Source organism: Paroedura picta, chromosome 1, assembly GCF_049243985.1.
Source record: "Paroedura picta isolate Pp20150507F chromosome 1, Ppicta_v3.0, whole genome shotgun sequence".
Classification (NCBI taxonomy): Eukaryota; Metazoa; Chordata; class Lepidosauria; order Squamata; family Gekkonidae; genus Paroedura; species Paroedura picta.
Window position 1 is genome coordinate 135,031,002 of NC_135369.1, and position 19,636 is coordinate 135,050,637.

The 19,636-nt window shown below is 42.6% G+C and overlaps 1 protein-coding gene across 2 annotated transcripts in view; it reads left to right on the top strand.

Moving 5' to 3' along the window:
• MDN1 (midasin AAA ATPase 1) overlaps positions 1 to 19,636 on the top strand; it is a 136,135-nt gene that overhangs the window by 85,450 nt on the left and 31,049 nt on the right. For both annotated transcript variants that reach the window (XM_077304325.1, XM_077304335.1), the window contains exons 63-76: positions 143 to 842; positions 1,348 to 1,509; positions 4,864 to 5,134; positions 7,693 to 7,928; positions 8,295 to 8,390; positions 8,667 to 8,761; positions 9,419 to 9,543; positions 10,941 to 11,078; positions 12,102 to 12,211; positions 12,646 to 12,719; positions 14,884 to 15,079; positions 15,592 to 15,748; positions 15,967 to 16,113; positions 19,007 to 19,133. In XM_077304325.1, the coding sequence (XP_077160440.1) occupies positions 143 to 842; positions 1,348 to 1,509; positions 4,864 to 5,134; positions 7,693 to 7,928; positions 8,295 to 8,390; positions 8,667 to 8,761; positions 9,419 to 9,543; positions 10,941 to 11,078; positions 12,102 to 12,211; positions 12,646 to 12,719; positions 14,884 to 15,079; positions 15,592 to 15,748; positions 15,967 to 16,113; positions 19,007 to 19,133 (2,634 nt within the window). The remainder of the gene's footprint in view (positions 1 to 142; positions 843 to 1,347; positions 1,510 to 4,863; positions 5,135 to 7,692; positions 7,929 to 8,294; positions 8,391 to 8,666; positions 8,762 to 9,418; positions 9,544 to 10,940; positions 11,079 to 12,101; positions 12,212 to 12,645; positions 12,720 to 14,883; positions 15,080 to 15,591; positions 15,749 to 15,966; positions 16,114 to 19,006; positions 19,134 to 19,636) is intronic.

Here is a 19,636-nt window from a genome sequence, read left to right on the forward strand (position 1 = left end):
AGAAAAAGTGAAATACAGAAACTGGGAGGGTTCTTATTGTGAAAGAAAGATCATTTGTATGCTTTAGAGATGACTCCAGTAGTAGCTTTAACCGTAATTGATTTATCTAGCTTTTAAAAACATTTAACTTATTCTTCCTCAGGATGTTACGCCAAAGAATCCAGAAACTGAAGAATCAGATAGCCAGACTTGGGCAGAAGCAAGCCTTTAGGCCCCAGAGCCCTTCCTATGACTGCTTATACCAGGAGCTTCATCAGTATGTCAGCAGCATTGCCCAGATTTCGAAAGTGCAAGATCTCTTGGCCCGTCTTGTACAATTCCTCCATGGGGATAAATCCCAGTCAATCCAGACGGTTCAGAAAGTGCTCAGTGAAGAAGCAGCCTGGCAGGAGTCACACCATCAATTCAGAAAACATTTGGCAGAGGACTACGCTGCTTTCCCAGATGTAGTTACTCCACTGCAGGCTGCCATTTTGCAAATGCAGCACGGCCTGAGGCTTGTGGCTTCTGAAGCCCATAGAGCAACACTGAACAGTTTCGTCTGCCCAAACAAACTTGGCACTCTTGTTGCTTCTCTACTGTCGTTTCCTTCTGTTGGAGGCACCTTCCCCACTTACCTTTCCCATGCAGAGGCTTTGTGCTCTGTGAACTCCCTAGATGTTCTTCACAGCCTTCAGAGGCTATCTCAGAAGTACTCTGCTGAAGATTCAGACGGGGAGCAGAGGACATGCCTTACCCAAGAGCAGCTGCTGGTGAATGCTTTGTTGTATCTTCGGTGCCATGTGCTGTCTAAAGGAGAACTGGACCATAAATCTCTGCAGCTTTTTAGACATCTGTGTCAGGTAAAAGGTCTGAATTTAAAATAGTTTTATCATGCAATTCTGAATATGGTTAAGAAAAAAAATGAAATCTGCTGAAAGAACAGCAGCAGAGGGGAGTGTTTGGCAGTGAAGCTACTGATATGGGGGCAAGAAGGAGGCACCAGCGAGCAAGAAGAAAGGCTGGAAGGTTGGAAAGGCCAGTGAAGAGGATCTTTCTTATGTTGAAGACTTCCTGTGAAGGTCCTCTTCTTGTAGTTGGAGGAAGCTTGAGTGGAGACTACTTTTGTTCTTCCCTTTCTTCACATGTGGTTATGTCATTTTCCTTATTTCTTATTTGCTGCATTGTGTATAGCTTAAACTTTAATTTAGGTGACAATGTAGTTCAGATGTAGGTAATCTGAATGTTCCAAATTCAGGCTCACATGCTCTTAATACCAGGACCAGACATGGAATTTATATATGCAAGTGTATTATGATTTCTCTGAAGAGTCTTTTTTTGTGTTTGTGTGGGGGGGTGTTTTCTTAGGTGATTGTAAATGAATGGGATGAGGAAGAACGTCTGGCCCAGGAGGAGGAGGAACAGAAAAACATCCTGTATAGATACAAGACTAAAAGCCATGGAACTGGCCTGAGTGAAGAGGAAGAAGAAGAGCGAGAGTTCAGAAACAAATTTCCTCTTCATGAGAAGGTAGACTACTCTTGACATTAAACATTTTGTATGAAGTTATTTCCTGAAGAATTACAGATGAAAATAGCTAGTCTTCTGAGATATGATTGAAGGGAGAGAAGAAATAAGAAGGGAGTATTAATTTACTTGACTGCAAGTGTAAAGTTTTGGAGGTTGAGGAGTCAGATCCCTTATTTGTTGCACAGGTGGTAGATATTCTTCAGGAAGCACGCACTCGTGTGATATCTGAAGAAGCGTGCTTCCACACGAGAGCTTATACTTTGAACAAAACTTTATTGGTCTTAAGGGTGCCTCTGGACTCAGACTTTGTTCTCTCCTCTGTGTGTGTGTATACGAGAGAGAGTCCCATCTGAAACACTTGCTACTGAGCTCACAAGGTAATTCTGAGTATGTACTGTAAAGATGGCAAAAAGCAATCTGTAGATGTTGGGAAAATCCATTGAGATACAGACATGAATTAAAGAAATAGAAATGGTTGTACTCAGAGGCCCTGCTCTAGGTACCTCACACACAAACTTGTTGACATGGTGACTCCAGAGACTGAGAGTTTTCTACAGTGGCATGTTGTTGTTAGAACTTCCTTTTGGTGAAAAACATATTTAAATTGTTTTTTATCTGATAAATGTCTTTTGAGGCAATTTATAACATGCAAATATTTAAAAGTTATGTCAAAATGGGCATTAAAAGGTAAAGGTAAAGGTATCCCCTGTGCAAGCACTGGGTCATGTCTGACCCTTGGGGTGACGCCCTCTAGCATTTTGGGCATTACTGTTTTGTTAAAACAGCAGCTGCAGTAAAAGCCCCATCAGACAAATGCTTTAAAAGAGCAATAACTAGATTAGCAGCATGCAAGCAACACTATCCTTATCCATGGTTCCTCTATATATTTGTGAAATGCCCCGGTGAGAGGAGCATATCCAGAATATCCAAGTTGACTATGGGCCAATCAAGTGCGGCCAGCACAGCTGGCCACACCCTGATTGGGCTGGCCCAAACGCTTGCCTCCCTCACAGGAGGCCTATTATGGGTAGAGGAAAGGAAGGCGATTTTAAACTGCTTAGAGGCAGCTGAGGCCTGGTTCTATGACTGTGGGTCATTCCCAGTTTTCTCAGAGCTGCAGCCCCATTTCCCTCACAGGGTGACTGTTATGGGGAGAGGAAGGGAAGGTGCTTTTAAACTGCTTAGAGACAGCTGAGGCCTGCTGGGTGACTGTGGACCATCTCCAGTTCTCTCAGAGCTCTCAGCCCCTCATCCCTCACCGGTTGTCTATTGTGAGGCGATGAAGGGAAAAGGTGTTTGTAAACCCCTTTGTGACTCCTTTTGGTAGTAAACAGCAGGGTACAAAAATCTATCGCTTCTTCTTCTAAGGGGCAACAGTGAAAGAAGCATGTGGGCACATAACATTATATCAACATTATGGAGGCATAAGGAGTAGGGCCACAGAACTGGAATTGGTTGCCATGCAATCTCCCTCTAAGAATTTGTTTGTTTGTTTGTTTATTTAGATTTCTATACCGCTCATTTCTTTGCAGCTCTGGGTGGTTTACACAGAACATTATAACTTACATGAAATATTATATAATCTCCAGTCTGATTTCCCCTTCACATATCTGAAGACATGGCTCTGGAAAGCTCATCTGTAACCACTATGCCACAATTCCCAAAGCTCAGTCCTCTCCCACACTCAACGAACATTCCAAACCACAGGTTCTTGACACCCATATCTCCACACCCACGGCCTCATTTGCCACCACAGCCTCCCAAACAACACACACATTCAACCCCATGCCCTTACAGACTGGACAACCCCTCCCCTTCCTCTTCCCAATGCCAAGCACTGTCTATCTTAATCACTCTCTTCCTTTCTACCTCCCATTCTCTTTGCTATTTTCCTCCCTCCTTCCCCCTCCTGCTAGCACCTGTTGTATCAGCTGCAACGGGCTTTAATTTTAGTAAGTAATAAAAGCGTTAAATATTTAGGTAGCAGCAATATTGGGCAGGCTCTTTCATCTGCAAAAAGAATCTGATACCAAAGACTATACGTTGGCACTACCTTGAATACTTTTGTAGAGGCTATTCCATCACCAAAGGCCTGTAGCAGAGAAATCCTATCTCTGTTGGGTCCCCATATTACCTCAGAAACTGGAGGGCATGCCGAGTAAGGCCTCTAAAGATTATAAATGTGAGACCAGTTTACATTGTGAATTTCAGGTTTTGCTGGTAAGTTGCTTTTAGCTGTTCTTACAGAGATATTATGTATTGCAATTATGTTACTTACTAGGAATAAAGCCCATTGTATGAAAAATACAATGGGCGCTAGCAGGCGCTCCGGCTTTCCTGGGGTTACGGGCAGGGCTCCGTGGGAGTGGGCGTGTTGGCTGAGAGTGGGTAGAAAGGTAGAGGGGTGGGAGATGTGGCGCATGGTCCGCGGCGCGCAGTATGGCAGGGGTCCCGGGGGCAGAGCGAGGGAGAGGCGAGGGCAGGAAGCTTACCGGGAAGAGTAGGCATTTTCGAGGGCGGGCGGCAGCTCCACGGCGTCCTTGTCGCGGCGGCGGTCAGGGAGAGGAGGTGAGAAGGGAGGCCGTGGCTTCCTGTGGCGGCTCCCTGGCGGCTTCGTGATGTGCGCGGCAGGCGGCAGCTCCTCGGCGGGTTTTTGTTGTCCGCAGCCATTTCAGAGGGCGGGCGACTCGTTCCGGAGCTTGCGGCGGTAGCAGGGCAGTGCGGGGCAGTGGCAAGGGAGGACGTCAGGCCGGTGGCAGGGAGCAACTGCGAGCCGCGCTATGCACGGCTAGCAATTGCTGCCTTGGCGGCTGCAGGCCAATCAGAGAGCCCAATCGGCAGGCGCTTTGCGCCTGCCGATTTGGCCCTCCAATTGTCAGTCTGGAGGAGGGGCCAATTGGCACCCTTCCTCATCCCGGACACAGCCTGCCCTAACTCCTCCTACCCAGCCCTTACGACATTATTTAGTCCACGGCACCTGCGGCGCTGCGGGCGGTGTTAAGATATCTGTCCTATTTTGATGCTACATTTTAATTGTGCCTTATCTATTTTGTGTTTTATTTATAGTCTGTTTCTGCAGAGTTATTAATTTATTTTTGTATTTACAACATTTATATCTTGCTTTTCTGCCCTTGCAATTTAAATCAAACATGGTCAAATGACATTATGAAGCCATTAAAATACCCCTCGTCCCAAAAGTGATTTTTTTAAAAAACGTATGCAATTGTCCTAACAGTGAATTTCTGCTATTTGTTTAGTATTTTTGTTAATTTATTCACCACTGGAAGGGAATGGCTAATGAAGGTTGTAGGACAATTGATGTGTTAGTTAATTATCTCTCTCTCTGATTCATAGGATTTTAAAGATATTACAAATCAGGCAAGCCTTGAGGAAGAAGAGGAAACTGAAGATGGTTTAGACAAAGCTGCCTTTGAAACAGTCCTCCTTTCGCATCGCTCATTGAAAACTGTAATGGCAGTTCATCAGCAGCTTTGCCTCTACTTTGCTCGATCTCTGTGGCACCAGCAAAACCTGCCCTCTAATCAGACTAAATATCACTTGACTACATTTCTCTCCTGTTACCAGACTGGTACATCACTGGTGGCCCATTATTATCCTTTGATTGGTAAGACTTTTCTCTTGAAGTATTCTGTGCTTCTGTTGTTTTCAAACTCTACTTTCAGCTTGCACATTGACTTGTCTGCCATGAAACCTCATTTGTATTGCAGAAATTTCCAAAGTATATTTCAAGGCATGCTGTATTTCTCAGGGATGTCACTATTGCATACATGAACAGAGGATGTTCCTGAGAACATGTCCAGCATTCCCCTGTATTTCCCATGAGTTAAATGGAATGCCTGTGGTCCATTGTCCATGGTTAAGCTTCTGAAGCATCTCAAGTTTCCAGGATCAGAATCTTAAAAACGCTGTTTTGAAAATGGTTCTTGAATTATTGGCCAGGAGAAAGTTCTTACTATATTTCTTCTTGTAATAGTTTCTTCTTCTAATAGTTTCACACCTTAGTAGCATATTCTCAGAATCTGTCATCTTGCACAAATATGACATCTTTATTTCTTGTCTCTTTTTGTAGCAGTCAGGATACTCTCCTATTTTCTTTCCTTTTTAAATAACATATCTTTCTTTGGTTCTTGTTAACTGTATTTATAGAATGCTACAAAAGGTAGTGGGGCAGGAGGGATTTCACAGAGAATAGTAAACTCACTGGGAACCTGTTTTGGAACATTGTTCATGGTGGTCACATTTAAATTTTCTGAGGTTTCAGTCCATTCTTTGACCTCATTGAAATATATTTGTTTTTAAAATGGTTTTCTGTACCAATATATCTCAGTCTCATCATGGCTAAATCTATGGACCGTTAAATTGAGATACTGAAGCCATGAATAGAGAAGTAATCGTTGTAAAAACCTGAAAAAGCCCTAGTTTTGCAGAAAAATCTGAAATCTTTTTTTTTAAATTGGGGATGTAAAAAACCCTCCAATAATAAAATCAGCCCAAGTAGCTTTAACAATGCCCTAAGTAACTGTTGCTAGGCAACAATGCAGTATTGCCAGCTTTCAAGCTTTGGTTTCTGTAAGTAAAACACAGGGAGGAGGGCTCTTTCCCCTGATTGCTGTTTTGGCCTTTGAGAAAAGACTCATCAGAACCAGTAACTTGCTGTCACACAACTTGCATAACTTACCCAAGCTTGAATTTTTGTTGTTTAAATAGCAGCTGCCCTATGAAAGCCAATGTGGTATATTGATTAGCGTTTTTTACTAGGCCCTCACTGGGTGTCTTAGAACCAGTTACACATTTTCAGCTTAACTGACCTCATAGGGTTGTGAGGATTAAATGGAGGAGAGGAAAATGATGAAAGCTACTTTGGGTTCCCACTGTCAAGTAAGGGGGCATATAAGTGAAATAATAAATATATCTGAAGATGGGGTCAGGAAGTAGATAAAAATAGGGTGGGTGGGAAAGAGAAGGAATCAGGGAAAGGTGATGATGTGAAGAGTGCCAGGAGAAGGGAAAGAGGAAATAGTGTGGGGAGAGGTATATAGGGGACTATGAGCCTTCCATTGTGGGTTCCCCACTGGCCAGCTGGGCCATAGTTTTTTCTGGGTTGAGGCTTCCAGGAAGAGGGAAGAAAGTAAAACTGAAGATCAGAGGAGAAGTTAAAGATAGGTTGTATGGTAGATGGGAGGGGGAGACTCTGAGCCAACTACCCACTGGACTGCAGTCTTTCGCTCGTACCTCTCCTATGGTTTCTTTAAACCACAGCCACTCACAGTCAGGCAAAGGTGTGTGGTGGTGGTGGGGGGAACAAGACATAAGCTTTAATTAAAGGGTTAGTATCTTGTGATGTGTTCCTAAAAGATTCTTATTTGGGAGCCTGCTAGGGCAAAGCAATAATTATTTATGAGATAAGAAGTAGTTTTTTCATAGTTAATTGACTAGACAGACAATATACCAATGGAGATAAGTAACGTAGTCAACAGAATAAGGATCTTCTGTGGCAATATATTCAAATGGGTAGTTGTGTTGGTTTGAAGCAGCAGAACAAATTTGGAGTGCAGTGGCACCTTGAAAGAGCAACCAAATTTTATTCAAGGTATGAGCTTTCCTGTGCACACTTCCTCAGATACAATTGTAAATGGAGATGTCCCTTGCAAATCCTTGCAGATTCCCCACTTGCAGGTCATTACTACCCAAACTTCACTAATAACACTTGAAGAAAAAAAATAATAAAGAGACTGGATAATTATGAGTAAAATGTGGTTTGCCACTGAAAATATTTCTCTGTGATGTTACATGTTTGCTATGCAAATAATGTAGTCAGAACAGCAGTTCAGGTTTTTTCTGAATCCTAAAAATAGGGGTGTGCAGCAGTGGGAAAACTGCATGCCTTAGAGAGCCTGTTCATAGCAAAGAGGCAGGGTAGAAAACTGCAGCTGTGGCCTGTTTGTTGTATTTTCACTTCACATGCCGGATTGTATGTTTCTTGAGTTGCCCTAGCCTCACTGTGTTGGCCTTGGACACAATTTCCTTCATGTTATGAGAGACTGCAAAATCAGGATGCATACTAAATACAGATCATTTTATCAGCAGTGATGTAAAATGCTTAGGAATACATGTGCCTGGGTTCTACAAATCACATTTCTTGGTTTCTCTCCAAACTCTTAGGTTCTGAAATGAATGACAGTCTACAAGGCTGCCAGCTGCTTGCTTGCACAATACTGCAGAATACACTTTTTGAAGGGGAGACCTCAGAACTTGAGCTGCAGCTTGAAGAGCCATATGACTTCTATCATCACCCTAATATTCAGCAAGTTCAGCTGTGCCAACCTGTGCTTGAAAACTTTGCTAAAGAAGTGAGGGCACTGCTGCAGGAATGGCCTGATCACCCTGTACTTGTGCAGGTAAGATGCAGATGCAGCCTAAACCTTGAGATGCCGTGTATCAGACTTGCACGTATACCTCTCTAGTGCATGCTGAATGTTGGTTAAAGTACAATTATTTTACATACAGCCTCTACTTGTATCAAAATAAATACTATACATGTAATATACATATGATCCAGATACTTAAACTTTGGCATGGTAACTTTCAAGAAGGCTAGATGGAGGACTAATAGCCTAAATCTGGTTGTGTCTGTCTGCATTTTGCAAATAGAAACTTGTTTGTACAGATTCACTTGTCAGAAGCAGACTGTGTTGGATATTCCTGTTTACAATACTTGTTCTGTGAATTTTAATTTGGGTCTGTTAAAATGCTTCATTTTGCAGCTCTTGGTTGTGATGGACAGAATCCATAGCTTTCCGCTCTCCAGCCCCCTCTCGAAGTTCCTGAATGGCTTAGAAATTCTGCTTGCTAAGGCCCAGGTTAGAAAATGGGGGTGCGGGAGCCTTGATGTAATTGTCCATGTTTATTCCAGAGTTGATTTCTCAAACTTTCTGTTGTTCACCAGTACATAGCAAATTTGCTTATGAAAGCCAACTAATTTGTGGGTTCTGGTTGCATCTCATACTGTGGAACATGAAATATAGAACAAAGGTGGTGGTCTTTAATTTTAAAGGCATAGATAATAGAAAGGGTTTTTGCTGTAACGTACATTGCTTTGCAGTTCTTGTCTGATGAGCATTCCTCCTTTTTTTTAGGATTGGGAAGAGACGGCTAGTCGAGCAGTGTCTCTGAGGAAGCATCTTGATTTGGTCACTCAGCTAATCATCCAGTGGCATAAACTGGAGCTGAAGTAATTTTCTATTACTTTTAAATATTTATAAGTTCTGATGATTGGGAGATGAATAAGAATATCTGGGGGCAGTGCAGAAAGCAGAGGGTGTTCCCAGGATTCAGGGGGATAGGTTTGCTCAACTTCTTGTTCCCTTCCAACATGGCTACCCATCTCCTGCCTCTGGTGGTAGAAAATGCCATCAAGTCACAGTGGACTTACGGCATAGGGTTTGCAGGAGACATTCAGAGATGACTTACCATCACTTGCCTCCATGTCACTACCCTGGTATTCCTTGGAAAACTTCCTCAATGTATGTATTTAAAGATATTTTAGAAAAGCTGAAAAAAAGAGCTAACGTTTGGAATCCCACTTTTTACTGCCTGAAGGAGTCTCAAAGCATCTTACAATTGCTTGTCTGCCTGCAAGCCACAACAGTAATAACAACAAATTTATTTACAGTCTTTCAGACCAAACTGAACCCTGCATGCCTATACGGATAGTGTTTCGGATTTATTTATTTTATTTATTTTATTTTTATATTTATATACCGCCCTCCCCGGAGGCTCATAAATAAAATTTATGAGCCCCCGGGGAGGCTCATTTTAAATAAAATTTAAAATAAAAAAATAAAATTTAAGTTTTATTAGGTCTGAATTTCCCTCCTTATATTATCAGCTGCTGGTCTGTAAGTCTTGACAACACGATGCAGCGTCAGACAGAAAAATCGATGAAACACTGGCTTTCTGTCTACCAGATTATAGAGAAATGCTGGCAAGAACAGGCAGAGAAGAAAACTGAAGGTAATTTTTCCTGGATACCATGGAATAATATTTGTGTAAGAAAAAACTGCTGTTGAGGAGCACACAAGGCCAAGGAAACGTTTCTCTCTGAAACTGCATGTGCATGTTGTAATATATGCGTCTTAGCATGGGGTTGTGGCTGAGTTAGCATCTTTTGAAAGGGCAGTGCTACATAATTCAGATAAACCCAACATTTAATGCCTCTCTTGATATGAGGCATATTGACAGAACAGGTAACCTCATTCAGTGTTTGCTTTCAAAAAGCACTTTACAAGCATAGTTTACAAATGGCTAATTTTGTGGAGATGCATGCAGGAAAGGCAGGTATTAGGACCCCAGCACATCCTCTTTAGTTTAATCTGTGGAAAGCTACTCTGATGTACCAAAGAAAAATATTAGTATTTCGGAATAATGAAGTCAGTGATGTAGATTACTATTAGCATTTCTGTAAATTATCTCAATCTTAGTTTTTCTTTTATTTTTTCTTTCCTGCTGCTACTTTTGCATTGTGTGTACTATTAATTTTACTGTGCTTAACAAACTGGAAGCTTACTTTGGGGATGATTATTCTCTCTTCCCTGTTCCTCTAATTCCCATCAGGCAGAGTTAAAGGAATTATAGAATCACAGAATCATAGAATAATAGAGTTGGAAGGGACCTCATGGGTCATCTAGTCCAACCCCCTGCACTATGCAGGACACTCACAACCCCATCGCTCATCCGCTGTAACCTGCCTTAAGCCTTTACAGAATCAGCTTCTCCATCAGATGGCTATCCAGCCTCTGTTTAAAAATTTGCAAAAATGGAGAACCCACCACCTCCCGAGGAAGCCTGTTCCACTGAGAAACCACTCTAACTGTCAGGAACTTCTTCCTGATGTTTAGACGGAATTTCTTTTGAATTAATTACATCCCATTGGTTCTGGTCCGTCCCTATGAGGTAAGAAAGAACAACTCTGCTCCATATGGCAGCCTTTTAAATACTTGAAGATGGCCTGATTGACATCATTCTTAACCACGGGCAGCATTAACTGGGGTGGTTTTTAAATTGAGAGTCAGATCCTGACTGACAAGAAGCCCTGGTTAGTATTAACCACAGTTCAGATCTATTAAGACAGAAATAGAGAATTTGCTTCATAGCGGAGGAGGGGATGAGAGTGGGTGAGTGCACATTCCAACTGGCAGGTACAAATTGCTTAATTGTAAGTAAAAGCCTATTAACCCGAGGCTCCACTCCCCATTTAAGCCATTCAGCCTCTTTCTTTGATAGTAGTCAAAGTATTTTCACTGATTCATCTTTTCCTTTCCTCCCCCTTTTTTAAAAGACAAAATAATTATGTCTCTTCCTCTGCCCCTTTCCATTCTTAACACTGCAACATCTCATCTCAAAATGAACAGAAATGAATTTAGCAACAGTGGTCAGTACGCTGCAGGCTTTCATAGAAGGATCCACCCTGGGAGAATTTCACACACGACTCCAAATGCTGTTGGAATTCCACTGTCATGTCTTGCTGATGCCACAGGTGGAAGGTAATGGTAGGTATTTGTATTGGCTGCTACTCTTCCAGTCTAGTTGAACAGGGCTGGGCAATTATTTTATTTACTACTTATGTACGTACAAACAAACAAACCTGCCTTCCATGGCCCAGGAGTGAACTACTCACTTTTCGTTGGGGGACACATTGCCAGCTTGGCAGTTAATCTAGTTGCATTACTCAGGAATGCTGTGTAAGAAAACCCTTTAATGTACATTGTGACATGAGGTCACTCAGACATACTTAAGTGTAGTTGTTTGTCTTTCCAATTCTGCATGAAATTCTGTCACTCTGCATTTTAGGCCAGGTTGGCTACCATATGCAGTTCTTTTGTGCGTGAGCTCAGCACAGTCCTGTAGCTGGCTCAGTTTAGTCATGAGAATCCATGACTTTTGCTAACCAATTTTTTTTTATCCTAAACCATGATGTAAACCTTCCTAACACAGAACAGGCAAAGTGATTCAGAGCTTTTGTCTTCTGTCTGCCCAATTCTCAAGTTCGTAGGCATGTTTCCTTTTGCATAGTACCTCAGCTTTGGGAAGTTAGCATAGCACAGCAGACAAAGTGAACTTGCTGAAAGGCTGCCAAGATGGTGGGGGTGGGGGAGGGTACTTCACAAATGTTCCCTAGCTCAGTGGTCCCCAACCTTTTTCCGGCTGGGGACCGGCGGGGCAACTGCCGGGCCACGCATGCGCACATGCGCCATGTGTGGCACTTTTGTGCATGCGCGAAAGTGCCGTGCATGTGCGAAAGTGCCGCGCATGGTGCATGTGCGCATGCGCGGCGCGGCCCTGATTCCCTCCCCCCCCCTCCCGCAGTAAGAAGCTTCCCAGGCCACAAGCTTGTGGCCCGGCAAAGTTTTTTACTGCGGGGGGGGGGGCGGGGAGAGGGAACCGCGGCCCGGCGCCCTGGCCTTCGCGGCCCGGCACCGGGCCGTGGACCGCAGGTTGGGGACCACTGCCCTAGCTGGTCCCTCTAGTGTTGAAGAAGAAAACATTTAAAAATTAATTTTCTCTTATTTCAGATATCCTGCGCAATGTACTGTGGAATCTATATCATTACTATAAGCAGTTTTCAGAATGCGTGCAGGCTAAGCTGACCGAACTCCGGCAGCCTATTGAAAAAGAATTGAAGGTAAGGACAGTGATGCCTGGTGTGATGACTTATAGTGTGTGGCTGAAGGACAGTGGTTCTCAACCGCCCTAATGCCGCGTCTCCTACAGCCGTGTCCCCTACATATGGGTGTGTGCCCGGGTGCCTGCACTGCAGGCAGCCATGCTGCCATTCCTGCTCGCCATGGCAATGGCCTCCTCTGCGCTGCCGTGGTGATCTCCATGGCTTCCATGAGCTCTGAGGCGGCACACAGGAAGCCAGTGCCATGCTGCAGCGGCCACCACTGCCAAGCTGTCTCGGCGACCCCCAGGAAAAGGCCGAATGACTCCTCGAGGGGTCACAACACCCATGTTGAGAACCACTGCTTTAGGAGATGAAGAAGGCTTCTAAAATTTGGGGTGTATATCGTTTCATTTCATGGACATTGCCATTCATTGGTTTTGTTTTACTTGCAGGGGTTTGTGAAAATCTCAAAGTGGAATGATGTCAGCTTTTGGGCTGTAAAACAGTCTGTAGAGAAAGCTCACAGGTAAGGTTTCTGAGATTTTGATGCTCTTAGCCATCTTGGACATCTGGGCATTTAAATCAGTCATTTGTCCCTTCCCTCAAAAAAATTGCAACTTAGGAGGCTTCTTAGCTGGATGCCATTCTTCCCTCTTTCCTCTCCTGTTTGTTTTTTCCTTAAATCCCACTGTCTTAAAGAAAGATTGTGTAAATAAGCCAAGAATGAAATTTCGTGTGTTTCCGGTATGTCTGTCAACGTAGAAGGGAATCCAGGTTTGGTTATTGATCCACTTACTCCACAGGCAGGAGCTCGTCCAAATGAGACTGAATGTTCATGCCCGTGGGAACAGGGACCTCCCAGTTCCAGTCCTGTCTACTCCAGTCGATGTTCTTTTCTGCAGCTTTCTAGAGTCATCTCATTTCTCCTCCTGCTTTTTCTTCTCTGGAACTTTTGGTAGTTTTATTGTCTTCATCTCTCCTGTCTCATCTCTTCCTCTTCTTATAATTGCTTTTGTGGATCGGTCCTGGCTCCTCTGAAAATCCTGAGAATTCTCAGAAAATTCTGAAATGCAAAGCAAGCTAGCAGAATTTGCAAGATCTTGATACACCAGAATGGGTCCTCGGCCTTTTTAAGTGTTTGAAGCAAAGCAGAGAGTGTTTGGCACTTCGTATCTCCATCCAGCAACAAACAAAAGTACAGAGGTTCAGCTCCTATTTTCCACACAAGGGACTAGAAGCGGTCAGTGCTGTCTCCTAGGACTGGCCTCCAAATGTACTGCATATGTTTTGGTCAGCACCTCCTTTCCCCCCAAAAATCTCATGGAGATCAGGTTCTGCAGGGCCTAGTCATCCTAGTGGCTTTCCTGCTGGCCACATAGGCTCAAATTCTCAGATTTTGTCCAACTGTTCATTTTCCAAATGTGGATAATTCCCCCTCCCTTCACATCCCTCAGAGCTTTCTCACACAAGGGCAATTCCTTCATTGAGGTCCTACCAGATTCTGCCTCTCTGGAGATTAAGCAGAGATCACTAAAACAATGTAGGTACTTTAATGAAGTAATTGTTGCTATCTTAGCTTTTTGCAGTGAATTCACAAGCATATATACAAAGCATCTGAATAAATATTGGTAGTGGTATAGGTACAACGATCTCTTTCACCAATCCTCAGGCATTTAAAGAGTTCTGGCATTCTTCCGCGTAGGCCTGGTCTAGGATCTTAATCCAAATACTTTAAAATGCCACACTTCAGCTACGTTTATGTTCTTCATTTTTAGGGCACAACGTCTCTCTTTTCACATTCACACAATAAAGCACTTCTTAAAATGAGCTTCGTGGCTTCATATTCTGCCTGTTCCTAGATTATCCATCTTGGAATCTCCGTAAATTCATCAGAGCTCCATCAAAGGCACCACTTGAACTCAGCTCTGCAAAACCTGTTTAGTTGCCTTCATAGTGGTATTATTTTCAGAGACAGGGCCTTGCAGCTTTAATGCTTTGCCTGTCTGAAGAGAACTTTGTTCCTTGTTCTGTCTCTGGTATCAAGTGATTCCCAGGCCAAAGTTACCCTTTTTTCCAAAAGCTAAATGAGTTTGCCTCAGAAGATGCAGCAGCTTGTTGGGTTGGGCACTTACTTGAGATGTGGCCACTGATGGGGAACAAGACATTGGCTCTTCACCATGAAGACTTCTTTTTCTTGTACAGCAGAAATCCAGATAGGAGAGGAGTAATCCAACCTGGATTACCTTTATTCATTGACGAACAAGAAACCTTCGAAGTAACTGTTTTATTTTTCCAGTATTTACTTATGGGACTGTCTAGTTGAAGTAATTTAAGGTCTTATAACATAATATAGTCAAAGTAAATAATTGTCTTTGATTTGTTTTCTTGTGACTGACATGTTAGACTGTTAATAGTAGCTTTATTACTTAACGCACAAATGTCACAACTTTGTTATAAGTCATTCCTATCAGTTGCTAATTGATATGTCAAAACAACATTCTTGTAATTGCTTTCGAGGGAGTGAATCTGACGGAAGCTTGTGTTGGAACAAATATTGTTAGGCTAGTGCCACTGGATTTCCATTTTATTTGTTTCATTTCAAACTGGGTGATGAGGTCGGATGAATTATTTCTCTTTTTACCATCTTGTTGCAAAGTTCATTTTCATCTGTTTCTTTTCATTGTGCCTAGGACACTATTTAAATTTATGAAAAAATTTGAAGCTGCTCTCAATGAACCGTGCCGATCAGCTTTAATGGAGACGCTCAAAGATGAACAGCTAGTTTGTTTGCAGAAGCAGGACTCATTTGGCAACCAGGAGACTAAAATTCAGAGCCTGCACAACATGTTAAGGAAAAAACTGGCCGCCACGATAGGTGCTGTAGAGGTATATAATGTTATAATTTGCATTTTGGTGAAGTCTCAGCCATTTTTAATTGGGGTGCTAAATTCCCTGTATGCAGAAAATTCCCCCCCCCCCATTTTTTATCAGTTTTACACTGTGCAAAATACTGTAAAGTGCTTGTGGCTGTGACAGTGTAGCACAGGAACATAATGTTATCCCCTGTTTTGTTCTATTGTAATATAAAATAATGTGGAGTCTAATGGCTGCATACTTGAATATTCTGTATCTCAAGCTTTCTGTTCATGAAAAATGATTTTAATCTCTGGTATGCTTGTTTGAATTAGTAATGGGAATTTTGTGTGCACAATCAAACCATGGTTATATGCTACCCTGATACATTTGAAAACTGATAAACATTTGGAAACTGAAACATGGTGAAAATAGGCATCCGCCTCTTTACTATTGTGACTAATGAACACTGAAGGACCCTTGAGTGATAATGCAGCACTTTGATTTAAGCCACATTGCTTGTCCTGTTGTGTACATTTCTATAGGCTCCTCATGTAGAGGAATTCGAAGGAGATGTGTTTCATCCTGAATCCCTTCAGGCCCGTCTGCCTAAGCTGACAAAACGGATGGCAAAAATATGCACTACCTTTGTGAAGAACAACACATTTTTGGATCTGGTGGAAAACCTTGACCAGTTCACAGGTAGGCATAGTAAGGAATATGGTAATGGGTCTGAACTTCCAAAGTAAAATTTCATATTGAAAAACATTGCACAAAAGTGCTTTCCCCCTCCTCCTTTCTAAATGGATAGACGTCTCAGTGTTGTGGTGAGTTCTGTGAAGGGCAGGCTGGTGAATTAAAATGATATTGTTGAAACTGCTGCTAAATCAGGTCTTTCTATTGCTCTCTTCTTTTTGCAGGTGACATAATAGCCGCTGCCCGTGAGTTGCAAAACATGTCTGTCAGTCTGCTTGTCGACAAGGAAAAACAGAAGTCAGAGGTCAAGCATTTACTTGTCCAGAAACAGAGGGCTCTAACAGAACTCTTTAAGAACCTTGCAACTACAGGTCAGATGTGATCAAACATGGTCCCTACTACTATATGTAGTCTGAGATATGTATGTCCCCTAGATCAGGGATAGTCAACCTGTGGTCCTCCAGATGTTTATGGACTACAATTTCCATGAGACCCTGCCAGTGTTTACTGGCAGGGGCTCATGGGAATTGTGGTCCATGAACATCTGGAGGACCACAGGTTGACTACCCCTGCCCCTAGATGCATGGCTGTGTTAATAGGGTCTATTTTCTAATTTAATCCACATTTCACACTAGGGTAGCCTGGAATAAGAATAAGAAAGAAAGGTGCTCCCTCCTTCTGTTTCTCAGTCTTAGAAGCTGCAGGCATAAACTTTTAGGAAAATACTCCATGTGGACAGTATTCTACACAAGCAGCAATCAAGGCACCTCTTACAAGTTTGGGAAAAATCATGGTGGTGGAGAGTGCCATCAAGTCACAGCTGACTTATGCTGACCCTATAGGGTTTTCAAGACAAAATACTTAACTCAGGCCAGCCCTTCTTAGCTTCCAAGATCTGACAAGATCAGTCAAGCCTAGACCATTCAGGTCAGGGCTTGGAAAAATACTGAAATCTTAGTTCAGTGAGGGAAGTAATTGGCATGATCAAGAAGTTGCTATAGGTTCTCAGAAATAATAATTTATTAGATTTATTAGATTTCTATACCACCTTCCTGAGACCTGCTCAGGAGACTCACAAGCTCCCCGCCCCTGCACAGTATTTCTTCTTTCCATTTCCTGGGAGCCCCAACAGACTCCCCTTTTCCTTCTTCAGTCTCTCCTTCCCACCCTCCCGTCATCCTGCTTTTATTTGCCCTCTGTGTTTAGTGTTCCCATATTCAGCTGTGCACTGCTAGCCATGAGGCTGAGCCCAGTTGTATTTTATTCAATATAGCACTTCAGCCAGATAAAATGTGTTGCCCAAGTATTTCACAATATGGAAAAGTACAAGGATTTCGCTCTAAACTAGGAAAGCACAGCAGAAAATTATTTTAATGATTTTAAAATTGAATAACACTAACTATACAAGATTAAAATCTGACAATATGTCTGCAACATTAAAAGTTGACATTAAAAATGTATATATTATATATTCTCCCCTAAGTCTCCCTTTCTCTTAACTGATTATTTCAAACACAAAGTCTTTGTGCTCTTGACCAGTGGTCCCCAACCTTTTTATCACCGGGGACCACTCAACGCTTGTCAATTTTACTGAGGCCCGGTGGGGGGAGGGTAGTTTACTCCTCTACTCTCAACCACTGCCCTAACGCTCTCTGATCGCTATGGTAATGTTTAAACATCTCTTCAAAATAAGATACAAATCAATGGGAACACTGAGCTTGTTTCTCTGCAATGAGACAATGACACCCAAAATGTGTTGTAAATGGCTGGGGGGATGAAGTAAAGGGCCGGGGGGGGGGTCGTCCTTCGCAGCCCACCTCCAATTAGTCGACGGACCACATGTGATCCGCGGCCCACAGGTTGGGGATCGCTACTCTTGACACTTCCTAATAACAACTCCAAAAACAGAGAGGGTAAAGCCTTACTAGCAAGAAGGCCCTCCTAAGATGTTTGGCTTCTAATAAGGAAAGTTTTTAGGGGTACAAGGAAGATCTGTTTGGCGCTCAGAGACTTTTATCCTTTGCTTTTGGCTTCATTTTTTGCCATACCAAGCAAAAACGGGGGGGGGGGGGGGTGGGCAGACCAAGTCTTTTGATTTTCTTCTCTGTAGCTAGGACCCACTTGGATTTATAATTGTTGCACAGGGTTAGGGGTAAGAGCCCAGTTTTATGATAGGGACCTACAAGGACTTAAACGGGGCACCTCATACACCACCACCACCTTCCCCGTAGTATTTGTACTTTTCCTCCTGGTAGCCCCCATGCCCTCACTTTTCTCTGCTTCCTTCTGTCCTTCCCAGCCACTAGCAAACCTTCCTTTTATCTCGCCACCATCTTCAGCTATGCTTATTCTTTAATTAATATCCTGCCTTTCTCCTTAATGGCATGTGGTGAACTGGGGTAAGTGCAGTCCCCTATTGGAGGACCATAAACGATTTCAACTGATTGCCGCACTTAAACAATTAGTCACACACACTACCTTTTTACCGCCACTACTAAGACCCTCTTTTTTTAACCAGGATGAATCTTAGCAACTCCTCAGAAATAGAACCTTTGATATTTTGAAACTTTAGCCTAGTAACCCAGCTGATTATGGGGTGGTGTGTTATCAGTTAAGGGACCAAAACTATACTGATTTGTTCAATAGAAAAACAGTACAAACACTATGTAGAAAACAGTTGAAGAGATGTATATTAAATACAAAAATAAAGAAACCCAGAATAGAATGGATAATTATAAAATAAACAGTCACAGCCACAATAATGAGAATCCCAGTTGTGCTAATATTTTAGCCCCCAAGAAGGGCTTCAGCTGTTCATGTACAAAGGAACCTTTGCACTTTACAATAACATTGTTCCTAGAAAGTCTACTCCATGAGAGTAGCCTGAAAGCAATGATTAAAATCGGGGGAGAGTTGAAGCCCCATTAAAAATTGGAAGGGGCCTGTGTCCTCTGTGTCTTATGCAGTGCTCGGAAGAGTACCTGCAAGAAGAGTAGACCTCCATGAGCATCTGCACTTAAAAGCAAGAGGTGTTGATTCATAATATTTGATGATGGTTTTGACTATTGCTTACTTTCCTCATAAAACCACAGAAAGGAAAGTGCATAGGACTGGTGTCTTATTCTTGTATTCTTGAACCAGCTGGCTGTGTTTACTTATTAAAAATAATGGAATATAAGGCATCTGAAATTTTGCATTGTGAGAACAAGTATACCTTGTATTGCAAGAGTCAAAAAGAAACAAATATCTTGTGTTTCTTCCTAGGGTTGTCATATCGCAAAGGCCTTGCTTGGTCTCGTTCAAAAACCTCTCAGGACCTGCTTTTCCTTCATCCATTGGATTTACGTAGTGCATTGGCCTTGGTTAACTGCACACACAAAATGGACACAGTGTATGTACTTCCTGGCTTTAGACTACAGTGATGACTTGGTATTAAAAGGGAGGCGTTGTGGCAGAAATTGGTAGTTGAGCTTTCTAAATATGAGTCATTTTAATGAGATTTAGTTCTGATTTTGAGGCAATTGATGCAAATTGAAATCTTAACAGAATCTATATAGTTAAAGAAGCATGTAAGTGATTAAATATAGCGAGCGGGTGTGGCCGAAATGTGGATTTCCAGATGTCTGTGGACTACAATTCCCATGATCCCCTGCAAGCTTGGCAATTGTTGTCCATGGACATCTGGAGAGCCACAGTTTGGCCACCCCTAATATAGAGGGTAAATAATGGTGTTTGGTATATTGATGGAGTGCAACTAACAGCTTTGTGTACCATCAGGAACTTGGGGGGTGACTCTCGACGCCTCCTTATCAATGGAGGTGCAGGTCATAAATGTAGCCTGCCCATCGTTCTACCAGCTGCACCAGGTGAAGCCACTAGCACCCTATCTGGCCC